At 45.9% G+C, this 22,632-nt stretch overlaps 1 protein-coding gene across 1 annotated transcript in view; it reads left to right on the top strand.

Moving 5' to 3' along the window:
- GON4L (gon-4 like) overlaps nucleotides 1-22,632 on the top strand; it is a 29,735-nt gene that overhangs the window by 2,211 nt on the left and 4,892 nt on the right. The window contains 24 exon segments of the mRNA XM_075445206.1: nucleotides 890-1,051; nucleotides 1,795-1,991; nucleotides 3,306-3,380; nucleotides 3,716-3,766; nucleotides 4,159-4,209; nucleotides 4,957-5,052; nucleotides 5,291-5,395; nucleotides 6,229-6,399; nucleotides 7,222-7,414; nucleotides 8,158-8,259; nucleotides 8,919-8,959; nucleotides 9,268-9,371; nucleotides 11,621-11,819; nucleotides 12,906-12,992; nucleotides 13,526-13,697; nucleotides 14,414-14,558; nucleotides 14,736-14,886; nucleotides 15,568-15,684; nucleotides 16,763-18,502; nucleotides 19,070-19,313; nucleotides 20,319-20,500; nucleotides 21,012-21,209; nucleotides 21,774-21,917; nucleotides 22,387-22,530. Of these exon segments, the coding sequence (XP_075301321.1) occupies nucleotides 890-1,051; nucleotides 1,795-1,991; nucleotides 3,306-3,380; nucleotides 3,716-3,766; nucleotides 4,159-4,209; nucleotides 4,957-5,052; nucleotides 5,291-5,395; nucleotides 6,229-6,399; nucleotides 7,222-7,414; nucleotides 8,158-8,259; nucleotides 8,919-8,959; nucleotides 9,268-9,371; nucleotides 11,621-11,819; nucleotides 12,906-12,992; nucleotides 13,526-13,697; nucleotides 14,414-14,558; nucleotides 14,736-14,886; nucleotides 15,568-15,684; nucleotides 16,763-18,502; nucleotides 19,070-19,313; nucleotides 20,319-20,500; nucleotides 21,012-21,209; nucleotides 21,774-21,917; nucleotides 22,387-22,530 (4,871 nt within the window).

Below are 22,632 nucleotides of genomic sequence, written 5' to 3' on the forward strand. Positions count from 1 at the left end.
GCTGAGCTGGTGTCGGGAGAACGCGGGGTGGAACAGGGCTCAGTTCGCAGTTGTTTTCTCGGCTCGCGTAGCTTCGGGAAGGGCACGTGGCCACCCCTGCCCGCAGCAGCGGGGGTTAAATTGGCCGGGGGGGCTGCGAAGCTGCGTTGGAAGCTTGGAGTCAGCGGTGCTGCTCCAGCGGTGCCGCTCCAGCGGTGCCGCTCCAGCTGTGCCGCTCCAGCGGTGCCGCTCCAGCGGTGCCGCTCCAGCTGTGCTGCTCCAGCTGTGCTGCTCCAGCGGTGCTGCTCCAGCGGTGCCGCTCCAGCGGTGCCGCTCCAGCGGTGCCGCTCCAGCGGTGCCGCTCCAGCGGTGCCGCTCCAGCGGTGCCGCTCCAGCGGTGCCGCTCCAGCGGTGCCGCTCCAGCTGCGCCGCTCCAGCTGTGCTGCTCCAGCGGTGCCGCTCCAGCTGTGCTGCTCCAGCGGTGCATAACCTGTCTGCGTGAGAGGGTGCCTGCCCCCAGCTCGATTGCTGTTGTTGCGTTTGCATTTATACAACGGGGAGCGCAACCGTGTTTTAAACAAATCATCAGGTTTTTTTGCAGTTGGATCATTTGGCAGGAATGGTTTTGAGCGTAGCGGTGCAAAGCTGGTAGTGGAGGGAGGGGGGAAGACTGGAGTAGCTGGAGGTGGGGATCTCCCTGCCTGGATGTGTTTCCAGCAGGATGGAACTGCTGCCGCAGTGTTTGCCGTAGCTGGGTCACCTTTGCAGGCTGGGGTAGCCTCGTGCAGTTGGTTTAACAGATTTGAATGGGTCACCATAAGCTTTTGTACTTGCAGCAGCCTCTTAACCTTGCTCAGCCCTGTCTGAATGATGTGTCTGACTACAACCTAGTACACTATACCGTTTGCAGGGAAGACACCTAAGCTGTATACAGAGGTGGAAGGGAATTCGCAGAAAGATCCGTATCTGACTGAAAACCAGCCCGCAGTGCAGGAGTCTCCAGTGAGAAGTTCTTTGCAGCCAGCTGTTAGAAGTCCTACCACGATGAAGCCACTGAAAACCTCCAGAGCTGGTGAGTGGCCCCAGCAGACGGATGAGGAAAATGAGGGTTTGGGGCTGTTTATTCCCTTGGGTAAGCTTTGTGCAAGGAACAGACTTGTGGCTTGATGCAGTAGACGCAGAACTCTGGAATTGTGTACGCCACAGCAGGGGCTGTTTAGGTGCAATGCTTTTCGAAGTTTTCATCCTGTCCTCCGTAATTGAGTGGCTAAATAAGCTGCAGGTGTCCAAGGGAAACTTGCTGGAGCTGGTCGCTGCAATTTTCGGTTGTTAAGAACGCTGCTTTCCTTCAGAGGAAGTTATGATTCCTTAGTTTCCTTGAGTCGACAAAACGGGGCCACTGGGGAAACAGTTTTAAGACCCAAAAACTGTAATCTGCTCTTGCTGTGTGGTGCCTCGAGTTTTGCAACTGTTCTAGTCTTGGTGGCACGCTTAAAACACCTCCTTCTGGAAGAGGTGTAAAAAAGCTGCTGAGACCGTGCTGTAAAATCAGGCTAGGAGGGATGGCAAATAAGTGACCTGCATTTGCTTGACTAATGGGACTCGCTCAGGTTCTGCAGAATTTCAGTCTGCTGTTCAGAAGGCAGTTTCTCGTTGTAATGCCGTTTGGCTTTGGGGGATCTCCGTGTCAGCTGTTGGAAAGCTGCTGCCGCTCCAGTATCTGCATAATGCTAGCTTTTTCTTTTAGCTCGTACAGTCGGATGTGCTGGATGTGAAGCATCTGAATTCTTAGATTCCGTTTTTATTAATTTTCAGAGGAGCAAGATGGAGAGGATATAGAGAGAAGGAAGAGGAGGAGGAAGGCAGCCAAGCGGAAGAGAGAAGGGAAAAGTCCAGAAGAGGAGGGATCTTTGTCTTGTGACATCAAGCTGGACGATACTCTTGATCGCACCTTAGAAGATGGAGCGAAGCAACATAACCTGACGGTTGTCAACGTGCGAAACATCCTGCACGTGAGTGCGGAGGGACCAGGGCAGGGAGCGGAGAGGTGCAGCCCAGACGTGGGTGTGGTGCTAATGGTGGCGCTCAGTTTCATGGACGAAGGCTTGGTAGGCACCCGCTTCCTGACCTCGCCTGTAAAAAGCTGTGAAGAGGGAATCGGGTGGTGTGCGTAGAAGGTACCCGGACCTGGCTTGGTCAGGGATCAATACCGACTAACTTCCGCTTGTTTGCAGTGGCGAGTGGGTCTGTTTTACTGTACCGCGGTAGCGGGAGTAACTGAGCTAAAACGCGTGCTTCTGGTTCGAGACTTCTCTGTGACTGCAAACTCACTGTTTCTGGTTTTGAGTGAGCTGATTCATCATAAAGTCCTGATGGAATGGCCCCAGCCAACCTTGTAGTCCCTCACACAGCTTCCAGTTAGAAAGGAGGAACTGCAGGAAGAGTATCTGTGCTGTCACGGCTGTGCAGTGAAACCCTAACTCTACTCCTGTGTTGGATGTAGATGTCAGTTTATCCCAAGACCAGGGTCTGGAGAGCGATAGTACTTATTTTCCCACAGGATCAAAAATTGTGCTTTTTTTCTTTTTTTTTTTTTTGTCTGCAGCTGGTGCTGTTCTAATCCAGGTGATCTCAGATGTTTTCCTTTTTTGCCATCCCTGTGGCCATTGTTCTTCTGGGCAGATTCACCAGCTGATTTTGTGCGGGTGCCATAGGTCGGTGCCTTTCTCTGTCACGTGGCGCTGTGGAAGGGCTGTAAATACCTCACAGTCGCCTACCTTCCCTGGAACCTTTGGGGGCATTCAGAAAGTGTAGTCACAGATACTGGGTCTCTTCTGGCTTTTAAATGTATACCATGCTTTCTGAAATGAAGTGGCACATCAAAGAGTAGATTATGACATACTTTCTCGACAGAATAAGACCCTTTCTATTTCGGAAGCCTGTGAGTGCTTAAGGATTTCAGTTTTCTGTTGTGGCTTCATAGCAGCGTTTCTCCTGTAGCTGGGATCAGCATGTTTACACAAGGGCAGGGAAACTGGTGTGGGCTTCTGTTTCCACTGTTTGCTTTCCTTCTGCTGCAGATCTGTTCTGTGGAGCATTCACAGAGAATGCGGTGCAAATGTTTTTGTCACTGCTGTGCTTACTTTATATTTTCTTATCAATGAACAATCTTTTTTTTATTACAGTAAAATGACGGATGATATTATACACTGAATATTTCTCCCATCATGTTTCCAACTAGTTCATTTCAACCTAAGTCTGTTTCTTTTTAACAAACAGAACGTAACCTTATACGTATCCTTATATGTGTTTGTGTGTTGCTGTAGGAGGTGATCACAAATGAGCACGTGGTTGCCATGATGAAAGCAGCCATCAGTGAGACAGAAGATATACCTTTGTTTGTAAGTAAAAAGCTTTTTCCGTTGTTCCGAGCGCGTGGTAACCTTCAGCAGTCCAGCTTCTTGGTCTGTGATGTGGTACGGAGAGCGTGGGTAGTGCTGTCATGTACGTCTTGTTACCAGATTTGCCACCTGGATGAAGCGTGTAGTGTCTGTGTATGAGTGTAAATTATGAAACACAGTTATGTGGGGTTATTTTTTATGTCACTCTGATCATGTCTAAAAAGTGATGGATTTAAAAAAAGATAAAAGCCTGGTAGTAAAGAGTTGCTGGGGACGAGCTTGCAGTTAAGGAAGATCACTGAATAGGCTGCTGTTGTCTTGTTTTAAACTCTCAGGAGCCCAAAATGACGCGTTCCAAACTGAAGGAAGTTGTGGAGAAGGGAGTGGTAAGTCTGTCATCTGTTTTTGCTATCTCAGGCCCCCCCCCCCCCAAATGGTTTTGATTGTTGAGTCCTTTAAAAGAAGAGTAAAGTGTGCTTTTATGTGATTTATTCTTAAACTGAAAAAATAAATTAAAACATTGTAAAAACAGAATTAATTTTAGATGAGCAGGATAGAACCAGGTCAGCTAGAAAATGCAGGGAATTGACAGTATCCATGATACTGCAGGCTGGAGAGCTCTCGTGGGCCGTGTAGAAAGCCTTTGCTTGAAGTCTGCTGTTTCTTGGCCGCTTCGGAGGGCAAGGCCTCAAGCTCCAGTACTCGTTCGATTATGGTTGTTTAAGCTGTCCAACACTGTGCTTTTCGGAGATAGTTAAAGTGTTTTTGCTGTCTTTAGGTGATTCCAACATGGAATATTTCTCCAATTAAGAAGGCAAATGAGGTGAAGGTAAGTGAGCTACTGCTGGGAAACTGGAGACCAGACCAGAGGCACCGCGCTGTGCAGGGAACCGTCTGGAGGGGTGGAGCAGACTCGTGTCTAGCATGTTGGAAGTACTGGTGACCAGGAACATTGCAAACAGGGTACACAAGGCAGGACGAGGCAGTTAGCAGCAGCAGGGGCAGAGAGGGCCCAAAAGAGCTGCCTTCAGGGGAAGACACAACACGATGTGATGACATGCCATAGGAATGTCTCTTCTGCTGGGTCATCCAGCTTCCCATGTTAGTACTGCAGCAGCCTCTGCCTGGATGAAACTCCTGGCGGTGAATGCCACTGCCCAGGTCTCCTCCCTGGGACTGCTCTGTGCACTGGAACACTGCCTGGAAATAAGGCCTGGATCTCTGCCTCCTCCAGAAGATTTGTTACCTGGGTGCTGGCAGGGTTCAGCAGTGTAGGAGGAGGGGATGGCCATTCAGCTGCTAGAAACCTGTCTTTGAGACAGCATCTGCTCATGCAGCGTTTCCATCGTAAGTGCTAAATCAGACGTGCCCATCCTTGCGCCTTTTCAGACCACTTACTTTGCTTTACCAGTCTTACCTTAGTAATTTCTTTGCTTTAGTCAGCCTTTTTCAGTAGACTTTCTGAGCTTCAGGGTGTTTCCTCAGTTACAAATCTTTGCTCTGATAGTGCACCATTAGAGTGCAACTCTTCATCTTGCCGGTAAAAAGCTGTCACCCTTCTTCTGTTCTGTTGCAGCCTCCTCAGTTTGTGGACATTCCTCTTGAGGAAGATGATTCATCTGATGAAGAATACCAGCCTGACGATGAGGATGAGGATGAGACTGCAGAAGAGGTAAATGCAACTTGTACAAAGATCTGTTCAGCGTGGAGCTGTCTCTGTGTTCAAGGCAGTAGAATGTTCTCTTTATTTTAATACCTGAAACCTTCTAAATTGCCCCACACCTTCTAGGAGTTTTTCTTCATTGTTCTATTATTCATTTGGCTACAAAAGAGTCTTTGGAATGTTAGTTGAAGCAGTGTTTAATTGTAGTGTGATTGTTTGATTGCATTCTGCATCTTTTGTGCTGTAGAGCTTACTGGAAAGCGATGTTGAGAGCACTGCTTCTTCTCCTCGGGGAGCAAAGCGGTCCAGGACAAGGCGATCATCTGATGAAGAGGGAGGGACGCTCTGCGAGGTAAACTTGCAAGAGAGTTTTTGCTTTCTTCAGAAACCACTTCCAGTCATTATTCCTAAATTATTAATCCAAAAGCAAAAATACGTATTATTGCTTAAAGTTGTGGTGACATTAGAGGTGCTTTGTGGCTTCAGGGTCCCACTGCAGTGGTTCCTGCATAAGCAGGGACGTGCGACCCGATCCTTGCAGAAAGAGCTTAGTCTGAAACAAACACGGGTACTTAAAAAAGCACTGGCAATGGAAACAGTCAGATAATGGTTATTTTCCTGATGATTTTTGAGAGGAGTGCAGGCAAATTGCTTTCTGTGCTTAGCTTAGGAGGAGAAAGCGATTTTGATAACAGCATAGAGGTATTTGTGGTGACCGTACGTGCGGTCAGATCAGGAGAAGGAGTATGTGCAGTGTGGTAAGAGCCGAGCGTCAGCAGACAAGAACGAGAAAGCGACGGTGAGAGCTGACCGCTGACCCTGGAATCAGAGAAGGAGCAATAATGTAGGGGTATTTCCATGTCCTACTCACTAGGGCTTTGGTTTTGGGAGGGTTGGGAGTGTGCCACGATTACTGGTGTTCAGGTCTATCAGCTCTAGTAAAGTTGAGAGTGATCCTCCTGTCTTCCAAATGTCTCCTTTCCTACCAGTCATTTGGATAGTAAATTTATTTGTACTATCTGAAAATCAGAGTGAGTGTAAGATGAAGAATCCGTTTCCTTCTGTGAAGCATTTCTCTCATTTCTGTTGTGCTAGACTCTCTTCAAGCAGAAAAAGAGACTTATTCTGTCCTTGGAAATTAATGTTCTAAATAAAACCTTTTAACACAAAGGCCTTTTTGATTAGATGGAGAAGGTCACTACACCTGTTGTTAGACATATTAGTGCCGAAGTAGTTCCTATGGGACCTCCGCCGCCTCCTAAACCAAAGCAAAACAAAGACAGCACGTTCATGGAGAAGCTGCATGCGGTGGATGAAGAATTGGCTTCAAGCCCAGTGTGCATGGATTCGTACCAGGTACTGTTCTGGGGGATGCTGTCACCGTGTGGGTTCAGTCTGAGTAAAATTTGTTAGAAAGGAGGCAGCTTTCTGCTGTTCTCTGCTGTTACTTTTACTGTGTCCTGCTCTCCTGTGGTCACTTGAAATAAGAAATGGAGTCTCCATAGTGTGTAGGACGCTAGGTCTGAGAGAGAATAGAGGTAGCTGTTGGTAGAGCGTTGTCAGTGACGTGTGATTTTAGTTCCTTGTAACTACGCTTTCTATTTATGCTCATGAGTCTCTCACTGCCATTGTTTTGACTCTTAAATGTAATTCTATGACATTTACGTAGCTGATGAAAATAGTTTTCCTCTTGAACAAGAGCCTGTCAGCTTAGTTGTGTTTTGCAGGGAAAGTGTACTGTTAAGACCTGAGGAAGCTTGGTTGTAAAGAGAGCCACTGTTTCATATTAATAATGAGAAAAATGTAACTGTGTGAGGGTGAGGAGTCCCGAAGAAACAGTCCTGTGCTGCTGCTCGGGATTTATTTCGGATACGGAAGAGGGCAAACAGAGTGAAACACGTGAAAGAATCAAATACTGCAAGTGGAGATTGTTTCCTCAGTAGTGGATAAGAGCTTAGCATGAGATAAATGAACAATAATATATTTATAGTGTATAAATAGCAAGTTTAATAGTGAAAGTTTAGCTCTCTTGGACTACCAAAGTAGACGATTCTTTGTCGCAGGAATCTAATATTTTTGATATTGGACTTTTTTGGCTGGGCTGAAAACCCCACTGCTGGAGGAACTGAGAAAAGCAGAGGCGTTGTAATTCCGTGGTGCTTTTCCTTCACCTTTCAGTCCCTGGAAGACAGCCTCATTGCCTTCCGAACGCGATCAAAGAGACCACTGAAGGATGTTCCTCTTGGGCAGCTGGAGGCCGAGCTCCGAGCCCCAGACATCACACCCGATATGTATGATCCCAACACGGCCGACGATGAAGAATGGAAAAGGTGGCTTGGAGGACTCATGAACGACGATGTGGAGAATGAAGGTATGTGACAGATGCTTGGTGGTTGTTCGCTGGCATCCGGGGTTACATTGAAAGCCTGGAGCTTTTTGTTTCTATTTATGCGTGATGTTCTGGGCTGCAGCCATTATTGGTTTGCATGCCCTGACCTTTCCTCATCTTCTCTGTGGACATTTGTGAGGGTTTTTAAACTTCAGGTGTCTTGCTTGTAAGTATTTACTAGCCAGCATATGCAGCAACCATAAACGAGAGTTACCTGTTTCAGCCTGTAACCCATCGTGCTGTGTCACAAAGCTGGCAGCATCGATACAGCTGAATCTGTCTGAGTGTCACGCTCCGTGTGAGGGCCATGGCTTGTTTTGGTAGCGACAACTGTTCTGTTCTTTGAGAAGAAACAAGAACAAGCTTTGGGGTTGATTTCCTTTCATCCTTAATTTACCGGTTGCTTGCAGCTGTGCAAATTGAATATAAAACACGAATTGAAATAATACTGCTTTGCTCTTTCTAAATTTAGCTGAAACTCGGGTCACAGAGAATAAATCCAGCTTTTCTAAGTGGGAATGGCTACAGATAAGGGTGCTGGTAGCTCATTTTGAAAAGAGGATGGGCTTGATACTGCTCCCATAAAAAGGAACATAGAGTTAATTTTAGGCAGTAATCCCAGCCCTCTTTGTGCCAAGTCAGGCAGTAAATGAAGTGCTGCTGCTTCTGGCAACAGATTGGTCTCGGGGCAGGGTAATGACACTTCAAAACGTGCTTCTCATTAGATGAAGCAGATGATGATGATGACCCCGAGTACAACTTCCTGGAAGATCTGGATGAACCAGATACAGAAGATTTCAGAAATGATCGTGCTGTGAGAATTACCAGTAAGTCCTTTGGGAGTCCCACCTCCTTTCCTCTTAGGATTAGTAATTTGTTTTGAGAAGTGAGTGTTTTCTTGCAAAGATTTTGCAGTGTAGGCTAATTAAAAAAAAAATAAATCTGCATACTGACTTGAGCAGCTTTTCTGTGCCAAGCTGGCTTTCCGTGAATGCGTGAAAGGATCCAGCCAGAGCTGCTGTGCTGTCAGGTACAACCTTACTCCAGAGCAAAGACTGGAGAATAATACTTATGGGATAGTACAGTCTTCCATAAAGCTTCAGCCAGTTCAGTTTGCCTTATGACTTGGGCGTAATTAAACTTTATCCAAATCCTTGCAATCTTGGAGTTAGTTTTATAAACATACCACTTTCCATCTGCTCAGCAAAGCAGATTTGGTTCGGGCCTTATTACAGGTTAACATAACTTTAATTCTGAAAATTAGCTTTTATATTACATTTTTGAATCAAAACAGTCTCAGCTGAAGTTTTGTGGGGCCCAGAATGAAAAAGGGATATAGTATCAGGGAACTTTCTTCCTTCTCTCTTTGCAAGAGGAGGGTTTCCCTTTGCGAGAGAGATTCCTTAAATGAGTCGGTATTATGACAGGATTGCGAAGTGTTTCTCGGAAGAGGAATCCTCACACTTCTTTTTAATTCTGCTTGCAGAAAAGGAAGTGAATGAACTGATGGAGGAGCTGTTTGAGACAGTAAGTGTTGAATTGGGTGTAGTGCTGAAGAACAGATCTTTCTCAGATCTGACATGAACTTTCGGAAGCCGTAAAGGGGTGGTCTTGTCTGCGAGAGGCTTGGCGCTGACCATGTGCAAAGGGCCCTGCTGTAAACATGTAATTGCTGGCCTTGGGAAGGAGTGTGTATAGGAACTTCCACAAGTCCCTGCAGAGATGAATGTGTGTGCTGAGAGGATCGTCATGGGCTTTGTTAGTTCCAGACAGTCGGTGGTTAACGTACCGCTTGCGCTTTCGATTCCTGACTGTTGCTACGCGTTTGCTGTCAGTTTCAGGATGAGATGGGTTTCTCGAACATGGAGGATGAAGGTCCAGAAGATGAAGATAATGTTACAGAGTCACGGCCAAATTTTAATACACCACAGGCACTTAGGTAGGATCATTCAGTTATGGTTGTAAAATTAAAAAAATAATAACAACTCTCTTATGATATAAAGCCTATGGTTACCTGCAGGTGTGCTATGCCATCCTCCAAAGAGGAAATGCCTTTTCAGCACAGGCTACTGTTTTGAAAACTCTGTTCCGTTTTTATTTATGAGATTGAGCGCTTAACCTGACCCTCTTTCTGTCTGCCACCTTTAACTTTACTGATTGTGATGCATTTGAAGAAGGTGACGACAACAACGAAAATGTACCTGTTCAGAAAGAGACAGCAAGAATCCCTGCACGAAAAGATCGGTGCTGGCTGTTCTGTATCGTAGCTGAGAACAGCTGAGGTCTTCCAGAGTGGGGATCTATTCCAGCAAGCCAGCATCTCTAGTGGAGGATTTAGTACCTGCCTGTTCAATCTCCATGCTGTATATACTGCCACTGCGTATTTAAATTGTGTTTGTTTCTCAAGCCCGTCCACATATCCCCCCTTTATTAGACTAATTCTGCTGAAAAAATTGCTTCACTACCTGCTAAGTCACTCACTCCGGCTGTTGAACGAACAGTAGTTAGTGGAGCAGGGTACTGTGTGACTGGGGATGGTACTTCAAAGCAATGGGTAGAGAAACAGTCGATGCTGGGGTGTTGCTGCAGACGTGATCAAAGCTACGTGGGGCCTGTGCAAAGAAGGTCCTGACCTCAGAGTGACAGCTGCTCTTGCTCTCTGAATTCTTGTGCTTTACGCTGTGGTGGTGAGTGTAGTGTTCTGAAAGAATGTCAGAAAAAGAATGGTTTTCTTGCCTTTTTAAAAATTTTTTTTACTGAGGGGAGGGGTAAATTCACTTACTGCCCTTAACATTTTTTTGATGATAAAAAACACTTGAGGAGCGGGTTTGAGTGTGTCACCTTGTCTTTGAAGTAAAAAGCTTGGATGTAATGGTGGCCTTTTCTAAGGAAAAAGACTGCAGAAGATAGCTGCGGGCTAGGTCTGAGACGACCAGAAAGTTTGGAAATTGGCTTTTGCTGATTTTTGGTATGGCTTATACTTGAAACAGTGCCTTGAAGAGGAAAGGGTCTAAAGCGTTTCTTTCTGGGTAATAACACCGCTCTATTTAACCAGTTACAGGAGCTGGCTAGAGGTGAGCTGCGGTATGAGTCGTGTCTCCTTGTTTGTGGGGCAGATCAGCTCGAGATCAAGCTGTATCTGTTTGGGAAAGGAGCTAAAATGAAGGCTGGAGTTCCTTGATGCTCTCTCTGGGGTGAGCAGTACCAGAGGGGAGTGCAGCGATTCTTAAACCAGCTACAGACTGAAAGCAGGGAAACTTTATGCTCTCCCTTATCAGTTGTGTGTATTTGTCTTTGGTAACGGCTCGCGTTCAGTTTTCTCCTGCGGGCAGTTCTCCCAGTTGGTTCTTCCTCAGTTTTACCTGCGTATGGAATTCGTAAAGTCATTGTGTGGCAGGATATCCATTTGCCAGGTTTATTGTCGTTTTTGTGATACCTTGCATTAGAAGCATTGTGGAACAACTTTACTTACAAGTGGCTTCAGGCCTGTTACAGAAGCGCAGCTGATGACGAGGGGAAACCAGAACGTTAACTGGTGTGGCTGCAATAAATAAAAATCTGTCATAAAGCAGGGGATAGTCGAAGCTGTTTTTGAAAGGATGGGAATGCGTGCATCCTCTCTCTGCTACAGCAGTAGCTCTTCCTGTCGTGTCAGCAGATGTCTAGTAGAGTACTCTGCATAAAGCTAGGTAATACTTCTTTTTTAAAGTAACAGCATTGGAGTCAGTGTGTGATCGTTCTGGAGACCCTGGTGGTAAAATCCCCCCCCTAGTACCTAGGGTTCAGACCTCGCCTGATGATACGAGCTCGGTAGGACTGGTTCTAGCATGTTCTGGATTGTCTTAGATCCTGGCTGCCGTTGAGAGTACCTGAGCACCCGAGTGGAACGCACCTGGGATATGGTTGGAAATGGTGGACAAGCCTGTTACCTGTCCTTGGAATCAACAGCTGAAGCATTGCATCCCAGAACTACAGCAGTGCTGTGGGAGATGGAAGGATTTGTGTATAAGTCAACTGTATAAATAACTTTGGTTTTTCAAGTGGAAGTATACTGTCAAAGAGTTGAGTCGTACAGGGATAATAGTTCTTCAACTGTGCATCCCAGATACAGAGTGAAATACTCTAAATAAATGTGAATGGTTATTAAATATATGCTTATTATAATTCGGGCTGCCTGATCTCATACAGATTTGAAGAGCCTCTGGCCAATTTACTGAATGAGCAGCACAGGACGGTGAAGGAACAACTTGAGCAGTTGAGAATGAAAAAGTCCTCGATCAAGCCACCACAAGAGACAGAAAAACCAAAACCTCAGAACGAGAAGCCTCTACAGAGCCTGGTTCTGGACAGTATGCAAAGAAAGAGGCTCCAGCAGCAAATGCAGCAGGTAATAAAACGTTGTCTGGTCTGACCTAATGAATGTTTGTTGTATACGGGGCGGGGAAAGCCAGTGGTACAGCAAGCACTTAGGCTTGCTTAAAGAAATTAATTGAAGAAGCTACATTTGAAGCAGGAGCTTTACTAGGTGATAGTTACATGCCTGATTCCACACTGAAAGACAATTTGAATTGGATGTGCAAAGTAGAGCTTGTTCCTCGGCATATGTGTTGTTCTCATGTGAGGTAGCTGCCTTGGGCGTGTTTAAATTCTGACTGTAGTCTGTCAAATCCTCGATTTTTACCAACTTTATTATTACTTTCTGAGAATATTACTCTTGATGTAGTTTGGATTCTTTTTTCCCCTCCTCCCACCATGCAAAGCTGTGTATGAATTCGGTTTGGACATTTTAAAAGCTGTCAGCAGCACAGATGAGAAGCTGTATGTAGAGAAGTACAAAGCTCAAGAGGATTTCTCAAAAGTTGAAACTCGCCGTCAGCTCAGTCCCGTGAGGCCGCAGTGCCCCGTCTCTGTGTGAGCTTGATACAAGCCTCGCCAAGTAGTTGTTCAATATCCTGCATACCTCATGCAGGGTCATGTCTTGGTCTGTGGCAGCAAGGAAGGGGCCCAGTTCTCTCGGGCACAAGCTAGAGAAACGGACCTGGCGTTAGACGTGTGGAGCAAATGACCTTTTTAATTTTTCAGCTGCAAAGCAAGGTGTGTGGTGTTTGTGTGCGTATGAGGAGTTCTGATAGCTGAAGTCATTGTTGCTGAAGAAATACTTCAGTATTTAATTAGAAAAAAAGAAATATCACTCCTGTATCGATCGTTATAGTATGAGACTTTGGCACAAAAGCTAGGAAGCTGCACTAAGATTTAAACAGAAGATGTGTTCAAAATCCATGTGATAAACTTCCTGCCAGAGGATGTTAAAGTTTCCCCTCAGCTCTCTATTGCTTAAAAGATTCTTTTGAAGGCAGAATGTGATTTTAGGGATGCTTAGGAGGTATATCTTGTGCCGCTATGCTTATACTTTCCAGTTTCTTGGATTTCTGATAAAGTGAAAAAAACCATTTGTCTGCTTTTATTCTTCAAGCATGTTCAGCTTCTGACTCAAATCCATCTTCTTGCAAGCTCCAACCCTGCTTTAAGTTCAGAGGCCAGTACTACCAGGATGTTTTTGGTAAGGATATGTCTAAAATCAGAGCTACATGAATTTTAATGATTGCCAGTCACTGGAGATATTTAGAGAGCTTAATTTATTTAATTGGTCCCATTAGATTTGGAGAGACTACCACTCAATCAGGAAATGATGTTGTTAGCCTACTGTGGACATGCTCAGTGCTCAGAGAAATAATTCACATTGTGCTGACTAATGACAGTGCTTTGAATTAGCATGTATTTGTAAATTTTTTTTTTTCTTGTTTTTCTGGAAATATTGAAAACAAAGTTCAAAAAATACCACTGCTGTAATCAGTGAATATTCTGAGACCTGGAAATGTTCTGGGAAGTGGGGGAATTTAAAAAACAAAGAAAAGACTTGCTCTGCCTGTGCCTAGATTTGTGAAGCTCAGAAGAAGACTTGCAGCACTCTACTTTTTTACGCCTGTCACTTCACCAGCTTTTATTTTTCGTGTTTCTGCGTTACGTGTGTTTGCTCTTCACCTGCAGTCTGAAGGCGCGTGCTTTTATCTTTCTCTGCGTTTGACTTTGCAGAGCGAGCTTGGTAACTTTGCTCGAAGCTCCACGCTGCTTCGTCAGTCGTTCAGTCCCAGGTTTCAGACGATGTTCCAGCCGTGTAACCTGAAGGGAGCACTGCAGCTCGTCGACGATTTCCACGCCCAAGTCCAAGTCGACTGGAGCCCTCGCAAAGCTGTGAAGAAGAGTGGTACGTGTGCGAGGGGACGAGAGGTGGGAGAGCATTTCCAGGGCGAGTTATTTCATGCTCTGCGCCCTCCAGACGAGATAGGGTGCAGACGGCTGTTTGGATTTGTGGTTTTTTTTAATTTTGTGAGGTATTTGTAGATAAAACCGTCCACTGTATTGACTGCCTTTTTACTTCTTAAAATTGCAGCACAGTAAAGCATACGATACGAGCTGTTGACTTTTGTTTGACATCAGAATCTGGCTGTTTATTGTTCTGCAGATGTTTTCAGCTGCAGAAGTCCATCAAGAAACTCTGAAACTGGAAATAATTGTTCCAAATGTGTTGGTTAACACAAATGAAGGAAATATTCCCTTCATTGGAGTATTTTAGTAAAAAAAAAGAGCTTTGAGCTGTTGGTTTCAAATATTTGGTTTGTGATTTTTTTTTCTGCTCCCTAGAGAGTGAAATCACTTGGAATAAACAGACCATTTTTAGGAGTGCTGTTTTGTTATAGAGCAAAAGAAAAGATGGAAGGGGAAAGGAGTTTTACCTTTTGTTGATGTAAACTTAAGGGCAAAAACTAGGAAATACGCAAATTCTAAAAAACAGGGAGAAAGTGTCTCTCTCTCTCCTTGCAGTGGTGGGATTAAAAGAAACAGTGTTTTCAAGAAGTCAGTTGTGAAAAACATGAGCTGTCCGTGGATACATCTGTCCTCATCTGTTAATTCTTTTCACAGCCAATGAATTTCCATGTTTGCCAAAGCAAGTGGCGTGGATTTTGGCGACAAGGAGAGTCTTTATGTATCCAGAGTTATTGCCAATATGTTCCTTGAAAGCAAACCCTCCCCGGGACAAGATTATCTTCACCAAGGCAGAGGACAAGTAGGTGCTTAGAATTGTTGAACAAAATGCATCCAAATGAGACGTCTTTGTTAAGGAGAACTTGTAGGGTGCAAACGTTGGTGATATCTATGTCAACAGCATGTCCAAGCAATCTGCCATAGTGTCTAAAAGACTTATCTGTGGGTTTTTTTTATCTCCCCTCTTTCCTTCCTTCAGTTTATTAGCTTTAGGTCTGAAACATTTTGAAGGGACAGAGTTTCCAAAGCCTTTGATCAGCAAGTATCTCTTGCCTACGAAAACTGCCCACCAGCTTACAGTGCGAATAAAGAATCTCAACATGAATCGAGCCCCCGATAATATCATCAGAGTAAGCGATGCGTTCCGGTTGTGGTCTGGGATTTGTCAGATCGGTGTGTCTGCTGGTGTGTGTTGTACAAGAAGAGATCTGCTGTTTGTTCCAAGGACCTTTTTCTGTCTGTGCTTGACACTTTCTTAAAAGAAACTGTAATCCTTTTGTTAGCAATGAGGATTTCTTCAAAGAGACCTTGTCCTCTGTACTTTGTAAGTACTTGTATTACTACTTTGACTCTCCAGAGCCCAGCACTTTCAGGCGCTCCTGGTACGACTGCGGCTTCAGTAATCTGGACAAATTCATACAAATAAACTTTGGGTAGCGAAGCTTAAACGAAAGTGCTGTCTCCAGTCAGGCTGAAGGTCCAGCCGGCCAAATAGCCTGTCCCGTAAGCTGGTGGCCACTGCTGGAGAGAGAATGGCAACCAGAAACACTGGAAGCAAGTACGGCTGCACGCCCGCTAGAGCTTGATGCTTGTGAGAGAAACCAAGGTGGCAGTGAGCTCTTGTTCAGCCTTTATTATGCTTTTTTAGTGTTTCTGTGGGAAGTATCTTATTAAGGTAGTAGTGATGAGAATCGCTTCATTCACACAGGCCCTTCCACAGAGCACGATAGTTATCCTGCATCGCAGCAGTTACTGGGCAGGTGGTCTGACCACAGTCACCTTGTCTTGTGTTCTCTCCTGTCTCCACACAGTACTATAAAAAGACAAAACAGTTGCCCGTTCTGTTCAAGTGCTGCGAGGAAATCCAGCCGAACGAGTGGAAGCCACCGGTGGAGAGGGAAGAACATCGCCTGCCGTTCTGGCTGAAGGTAGTTTCTGCTCTTCATCCAGCATAGAGGGGTTGGTTTTTATCGTTTGGTTGAGTTCCCTTGGGGTTTTTTTGTTTGTTTTTTCTTTTTTTTTTTTCTTTTTCCTTACAGCCTAGGTCCAGAGCGAGTTGTTTGCTTAGCCTGCAGCTCTAAAGCCAAAAGGTGGTCTGGTTGTACTGCATGGGAGCCTGTGTTGTCCCGGGTCCAGCTGGTTAACATAGCAGGGCAGTGGCACTTAGCAACCCGAAATACTGTGCGCTGCTCTCGGCGGCTGCCCAGCCGCAGTGCGCGACTGAAGTTATCGTGGACATACAGTGTGTGTCGTCGCATCCTTGTTTTGCTGCTTGGGTGTGTTTCTAGTGTCTCAGGTTTGATGTGTTGATTTTGTTGTACAGCTTTGTTAATTTGTTAATCGGCGTAGTCCGACCCTTGCCGTGTGGTTAGCAGCGCTGCCGTCTTTCCCGCTGCTTTACAGCCCTGAGACATGGCGTGCTCTTCCCCCTTAGGACCTCACCTTCTAAGAGGAAAGAAGGAATCTGGGGGTTTGGGGTGGGGTTTTTTAAAGTTATCTTGACCTGCTGTGTGGCTGTTATTGTTGTTACACCCAAATGTCTCGTGCCCTGTAAGGATTCTCTCTCTGAGATTCTTAGCGCAGGAAAGAAGAAGTTGGAGGCGTAGTGACCGTGCCTGCAAGTCAGTGAAGGACGACTGTGTCTGGGGGAAGAATTAGACTCGGGTGCCATAAAATCCAGTTCTCTTAAATCGCCCTTTGTATTTCACTGTTACAGTGAAGCTTCCTTCCCACAAAATCTTGTGTTTACTAAAGGAACCTTTGTAAAGCAATTCAGTTCTGTTGTTTCTTTCAGGCTCTCGGGTTCTTTTGAAGGCTTTGGAGTAAAGCTCGTTAATACAAAGTGATACACAGTAAATATAAAGTAATATACAGTGGTGTAGAGTAACTAGAACTCACTTTAATTTTAGAAGGAAGTTGCTGTCTGTCGCCTTCTGTGGTGCTGTTTGGAGGTGGTAACAGAGGAGTAGCCCATGGTCTGGACTAACAAACTCTTGTTCCCTTTAGGCCAGCTTGCCCTCCATTCAGGGGGAATTGAAGCAATTGGCAGAAGATGCCAGGGAGATGCCCGCTTCACCTGATGAGGAATCTGTCTTTTTGGGGACAGGAAAGGAAACTTCAGACACAGAATATGATGAAAAATACCCTCTACTCATGCCAAAGGGACTAGTACTGACTTTAAAGCCCCTTGCCAATCGATTCTCTAGGAGAGCGTGGAGGAGGCAGAGGTCTTCAGCTCTGAAGCCCGTCCTCATTCGACCGAGTCCTTGTCTGCAGCCCAGTTCCAACACTATTAACATCCAGAAAACTGTGAAGTTGTCCCAGCCAGAAGCTCCTCCCAGCAAAGTTATGGTTCAGATTCCTCGGCTAATCCAGCCAGCTACAGTTATGCAGGCAGTGCCGGGAGTGCAGCCTTTGAATGTTCCAGCAGTGGTAGGAAGTGGGGATGGTCTGGAGTTTCAGAATGTGCTCTCTGCATCGCATTCAGACTCCAGACAAGCTTTCTCAGCTGCTGTACCACCACCTCTAGTGTCCTCAAATCCAGTAACTTTTCAGCCAAAACTGATGTTGCCAGCTTTGGCCGGAACAAAAATACGCAAACCTTGTGGTCGTAAGGGATACCAAAAGAAAAAAGGGACAAAATCAGACCCAATGATAAAGACTTCGCCTTTGATTCAGCCATCTCCTGTCATCCTTACTGTACCTGCCACCACAGTGAAAGTGGTTAATATAGGCAATGGTTGCAATATGATTCAGCCCATAAATACAACAGTTGGCAGAGGCACGCAGGCTATTCCGGTTACAACCTTATTGGTAAATCCTTCCACCTTCCCGTGTCCGTTAAATCAGCCTCTAGTGACTTCTTCAGTCCCTTCGTTGATAGTCTCTCCTAACCCGGTTAGTCTTTCTGCATCGTCTGTTGGTGAAAATGAAGAACAGCTGAATCTGGTTCCTTCCTGCCCTGCTGGAAATAACAAAAACACCTATCCCACGGTGGAGCCCAAGGTTGAAGCCCCAGAGCTGTACGTTTCCTGCGCCGCTGTCTCCCCCAAGAAGGAGTGTAGTACAAATCCTGCCACTTCAAATAATGGCAGTCAGGAAAAGGTAAGTAAGAGTGACTGCTGTAGCTGGACAGTGGTAGAAGGAGATGAGAACACTTCAGAGCCACTGGCTGTGGACCTTCTGCCGCCTTTAGAAGATCCGGATGAATCGGTGAAAATTGAGCCTGAAGATGCAAATGATGCTACCAAGGAGGTAAATGCAGTACAGAAGAGGGATCTTTTGTGTGCTGAAGTGAAGGAGGAATTCATGCTGGATCTCGGCCAGGAGCTGAACATGGAGGCTGCGTGTTCATGCTCGAATGACCCGAAAGAAGTTAAAAAGGAGCGTACTTTGTGTGACGAGAAGGGAGAAGAAGAACGACGGGCTTTGCAGTCATCTCCTCATGCTGAACAGCAGATGGATGCAGGTGGTGTTGCTGGACCACAAGTAAGCAGCGAGTCTCCAAAGAATCTTTCATATCCAGCAGATGTTGAGGTGGAATTCAGTAGTCCACTTGGAAGACCAGAGGATTCGTCCAGTATAGATGGCCAGTCTGTTGGGACACCGGCTGGCCCTGAAGCTGGAGGAGAGAGAGAAGGACAAGAAGAAGAGGAAGAAGATGACTTTGATGATTTTACACAAGATGAGGATGAAGAAATGTCATCAGCCTCAGAAGAATCTATTCTTTCAGTGCCAGAACTTCAGGTAAAAGCAAACGATCCTTTAACAAACCTGCTAATGACAAATATTGGTGTCCTGAAACACCCTGGGGGAGTCAGGGCAAATCACACTTTGAATCCAGTGGGAAAGCTGGACTGTTAGCTGCAGCATAGCATGGTGTTGTGCTGTTCTACAGGGAAATCGGACACCGCATCTCTCTGGGAAGATTGTAAGTCCAGGCTGCAAATATGCAGATTTAAATTCTGCTGAGTTGTAAGGAATTCCCCAACTGGCACTGTTCTTTAATAAGTCCTTTAAGTAAAAATTATTTTCCAGCAACCCTTTAAGAACTACGAGGATCATTAAGGAATCCTGTCTAACTTAAGGCTTTTATAAGCGACAGATTCTGAAATTTAATTTTGTGCATGGTACAGAACTAGGTAGTTCTGGTTGCTGTTGAATTCCTTCCGTTCAGTAGAATCCTCTAGTTGGGCAGGTGTTGGTCTGTGGAATTGGCTGTTAGAATTATGAAGGAGAGCGCTAGTTGCTGAATGACATTAAAACAAAGAGTAAAAGAAAACAATGTGACTTTTTTTGTTGTTGCTTTCTAAGGAGACAATGGAAAAACTTACTTGGCTTGCAACAGAGAGACGCTTAAGCCAAGAAGGAGATTCTGAAGAGGAGAATTCCCAGGAAGAGAACTCTGAGCCTGAGGAGGAGGAGGAGGAGGAAGGGGAAGGAACAGAGAGTTTACAGAAAGATGATGAAGTATCTGGAGATACATCAGAGGAACCGAAGTCTGCCTTCACACTGCCAAAGACGGCGCCGCAGGTGGAAGCCCACAAAATGCCAGCAGGTAAGTTCTGTGGGTTTCTTTAGGCACAGGGCATGGGGAAATAAAGTTGCTCACTGCATTGAAAGCAAAACAATGGGGAAACTGTATCTTGGTTTAATTTCACTTAGCATATCTGAGCTTAGCGATGCTTTCTATCTGGAAATCAGATTTTGCAACACCGTCACAATTCTGTAAAAACAGTTCTTACCATAGAAGCCCGTGTGCCTGTGATCCGAGTGTCTTTAGTCCATTGAAAGGCATTTATGCTTCAAAAATTTGCAGGCATAAGGTTTGTGGTTTGTGTCAGCTAATAGCCAATACCTATATAAGAACAATATTAAATAGTCAAAACTCTGCTAAATTGAATTTTGTGTTATAAGGTCACGTTGGGGAAACACAAATGAGACAAAGTAATACCTTAACAGAATCTAGCAAGTGGTAGTTGAATCTGAGCAGTGAGCTGTGAGGAGGTGGACCTCAGCCCATTAGACCAACAGCTTCCTAATCTAAAGACACAGAAATCTCGACGTAGCATGATTTCATTCCTTATTATGTGACACCAGTTATTTATCTGTGATGTTAACACAGTAACAGCATTTACTGTGTAATTCATGTAAGTAATTTTAATTTACTGTGAAAGCTCATGTAAATAAAAAGCTAAAAGAATAATTGGCAAGTGTCAGAGCCAGCTCGGATGCTCATGTCCTACCTCTGTTCCCCCGCTGCGATTTTTCTGCCCCTGGTAGGCAGTCGAGGTACCTGTTCGTTCTTAGCAGGTTGCTGGCGGAGTGGCAGCTGGGATGGGTTTGTTGCTTACCCAAAGATTTTTCCCGTCAGATGTGATAAAAACGAACAGCCAATTTAAAAGACGTTTGCCAGCCTGACTAATGAGAAGTGTGTTGCTCCTACGCGTAGAGGAGAGCGTGAACAGTTAGCTCGTCGGTGTTGCTCTAGGAGAGCGGCTGTCTGCCAGCCCGGGGAGCGCGTGAACCGCACCTGCGCAACTGGCTCTGTGCTGCTTCACAGGAGAAAACATGAAAGCCCCTGGGAAGAGCAGGAGCTCCCACAGAACCAGAAATAAGAGGGGACGGGCTCGTGCTAGCAAAGATACGTCTAAGCTGCTGCTCCTGTATGATGAGGACATCCTGGAGAGAGATCCCCTGCGGGAGCAGAAGGATCTGGCGTTTGCCCAAGCCTATCTAACCAGGGTAAGCCAGCCCAGCGCCTGACCCAGCAGTGGGAACGTGGGACGCATTGGGTCCTCGAGCACAGTCTGTGCCTGCGCCGCACAGCTGCCAGTTCTAACTGGGTGTGCTGGATCTGGTTGGGGTGGAGTTCCCTTTCCTCACACCTCATAGGGTGCTCCTTGACTTACTGAACTGTCTTTATCTCCACCTATGAGTTTTCTCCTTTCGCTCTTCCTCTTCCCTCCCCTGCCCTGCCTGGGGGAGACAGGGAGGGAGCAGCTGGGGGGCTTGGCTGCTGGCTGCAGTTGCTCCATGACACCAGGCCTCTCCTAACTGCAGAATTTCATAGTCTTGGATTGGGTTCCCTTCTCTCCTGTGAGCAGTTCAGATTTATCTTTAAGGAAGAGACTTGGTTGGCTCAACAAAACTGGAAGCACTGTAAATTGAGTAGCAAGAGATCAAAGATTACTAAATTAACTTGCTTCCTTCCCGGGTGTTATGTCCTCCTGTAAAGATCTGTTGCTCTTTCCAGGTGCGTGAAGCCTTGCAGCACGTTCCTGGAAAGTACGAAGACTTTCTTCGCGTTATCTACGAGTTTGAGATCAGCACGGACAAGCGAACAGCTGTGGATCTCTATTCCACTTTACAGAAACTGTTGCATGACTGGCCACAGCTGCTCACAGATTTTGCTGCCTTTCTTTTACCGGAACAAGCTCTGGAGTGTGGACTGGTATGTAGAATGGGAGAGGGAGACCAGATTTTAAGCCGACAATGTGAGTGCTTGTGGGAGTGAAAGAATAAGGAATTCCTCCTAGGGCAAGACAGGTGAAGAGCTGGTAAATCATTTGCTTACCTTGCTGTTGCATTAATCAGAATTGGAAAGTCTCGGGTTCGTTTTCAGGCTCATAGGAAGCATTGCTGTGGAGAATCAGCCCTCCCCAGTTACACTGCAGAACCTGACTGCAGAGACAACGCGCAGATGCGGCACGTGGAGCGGTGCCCTCGTCTCGCGAATCAGCCTCCCGCTTTCAGACAGAGCTTTTCACCTGTTACATTCTTTCTGGATTTTCCTATCTATGTGCATTTGGTTGAAGCAAAACTTTGCAGCTCGCATGAGTATTGATTGTACGAAGTTTTGTTTCTCTTCCTCCACATCTTCCCAGTTTCATAATGGGTGTCAGTCCAAATGGAAAACAAATAGCAAGGCAGGCATTCTGTAGCTTGCCTAAGTGAACTAGAGATGTGTGGAAATACGTTCCTGAACGTGAGGGGTGAATCTTTTTCTTTTGGTCAGTTTGAAGAGCAGCAAGCATTTGAAAAAAGCCGGAAGTTCCTCAGGCAGCTGGAGATTTGTTTTGCTGAAAATCCTGCCCACCACCAGAAGATCATCAAAGTTCTGCAGAGTTGTGCCGACTGCCTTCCCCAGGAGATTGCAGAGGTAATGGGGCATCCCGGTGTCTCCCGTCTCTCAGAAGCCCTGAGAATGCAGTCAGCTGGCCTGCGTCGCCGTCCCCACGTGCTGCTCTGTGAGAGCACAGGAGCTGGTCAAGTGCGATCTCCCTCGGGGGGGGCTGGCAGAGGGTTGAAGCAGCCTCAGCAGGAGCCTTTACACAGTTAACCGGCCTGTGTGGCTCCTCTCTATGTCCACCTTGCTTTTATCACCTTGCAGGTGAAATGTTAGCCTAGTGCCTCCGACAGAGTCTGCCCAGAATTCTGGAGGGGTATTTCTGTGGTAATTGGGTAGCTGGATGTGGACTGATCCCAGAGTATTTGTGAAGCAGCACCAACACAAGCGTGAGCTTCCGTGTTGGAAGCCTTGATGTTCCACTTGCTTTGAGAAATCCTGCTGAGAAGAATGTGACAACATGGAACGGAACACTCATTTTCTCTGGATTTCTCTGTTTCAGCTGAAGACCCAAATGTGGCAGCTGTTGAAAGGACACGACCACTTGCAGGATGAGTTCTCCATTTTCTTTGATCACTTACGGCCCTCAGCCAGCCGCATGGGAGATTTTGAGGAGATCAACTGGACAGAAGAGAAGGAATATGAGGTGGAGCGATCTTTTCCCCAAGACCAGAAACGATGAAAGCAGGGATACGAGACATGTTTGAACGTGAACTCGAATTGAGGCTGCATTTCCAGAGAGGGAAGC

This window comes from Opisthocomus hoazin, chromosome 30 (genome assembly GCF_030867145.1).
Source record: "Opisthocomus hoazin isolate bOpiHoa1 chromosome 30, bOpiHoa1.hap1, whole genome shotgun sequence".
NCBI classification, from domain to species: Eukaryota; Metazoa; Chordata; class Aves; order Opisthocomiformes; family Opisthocomidae; genus Opisthocomus; species Opisthocomus hoazin.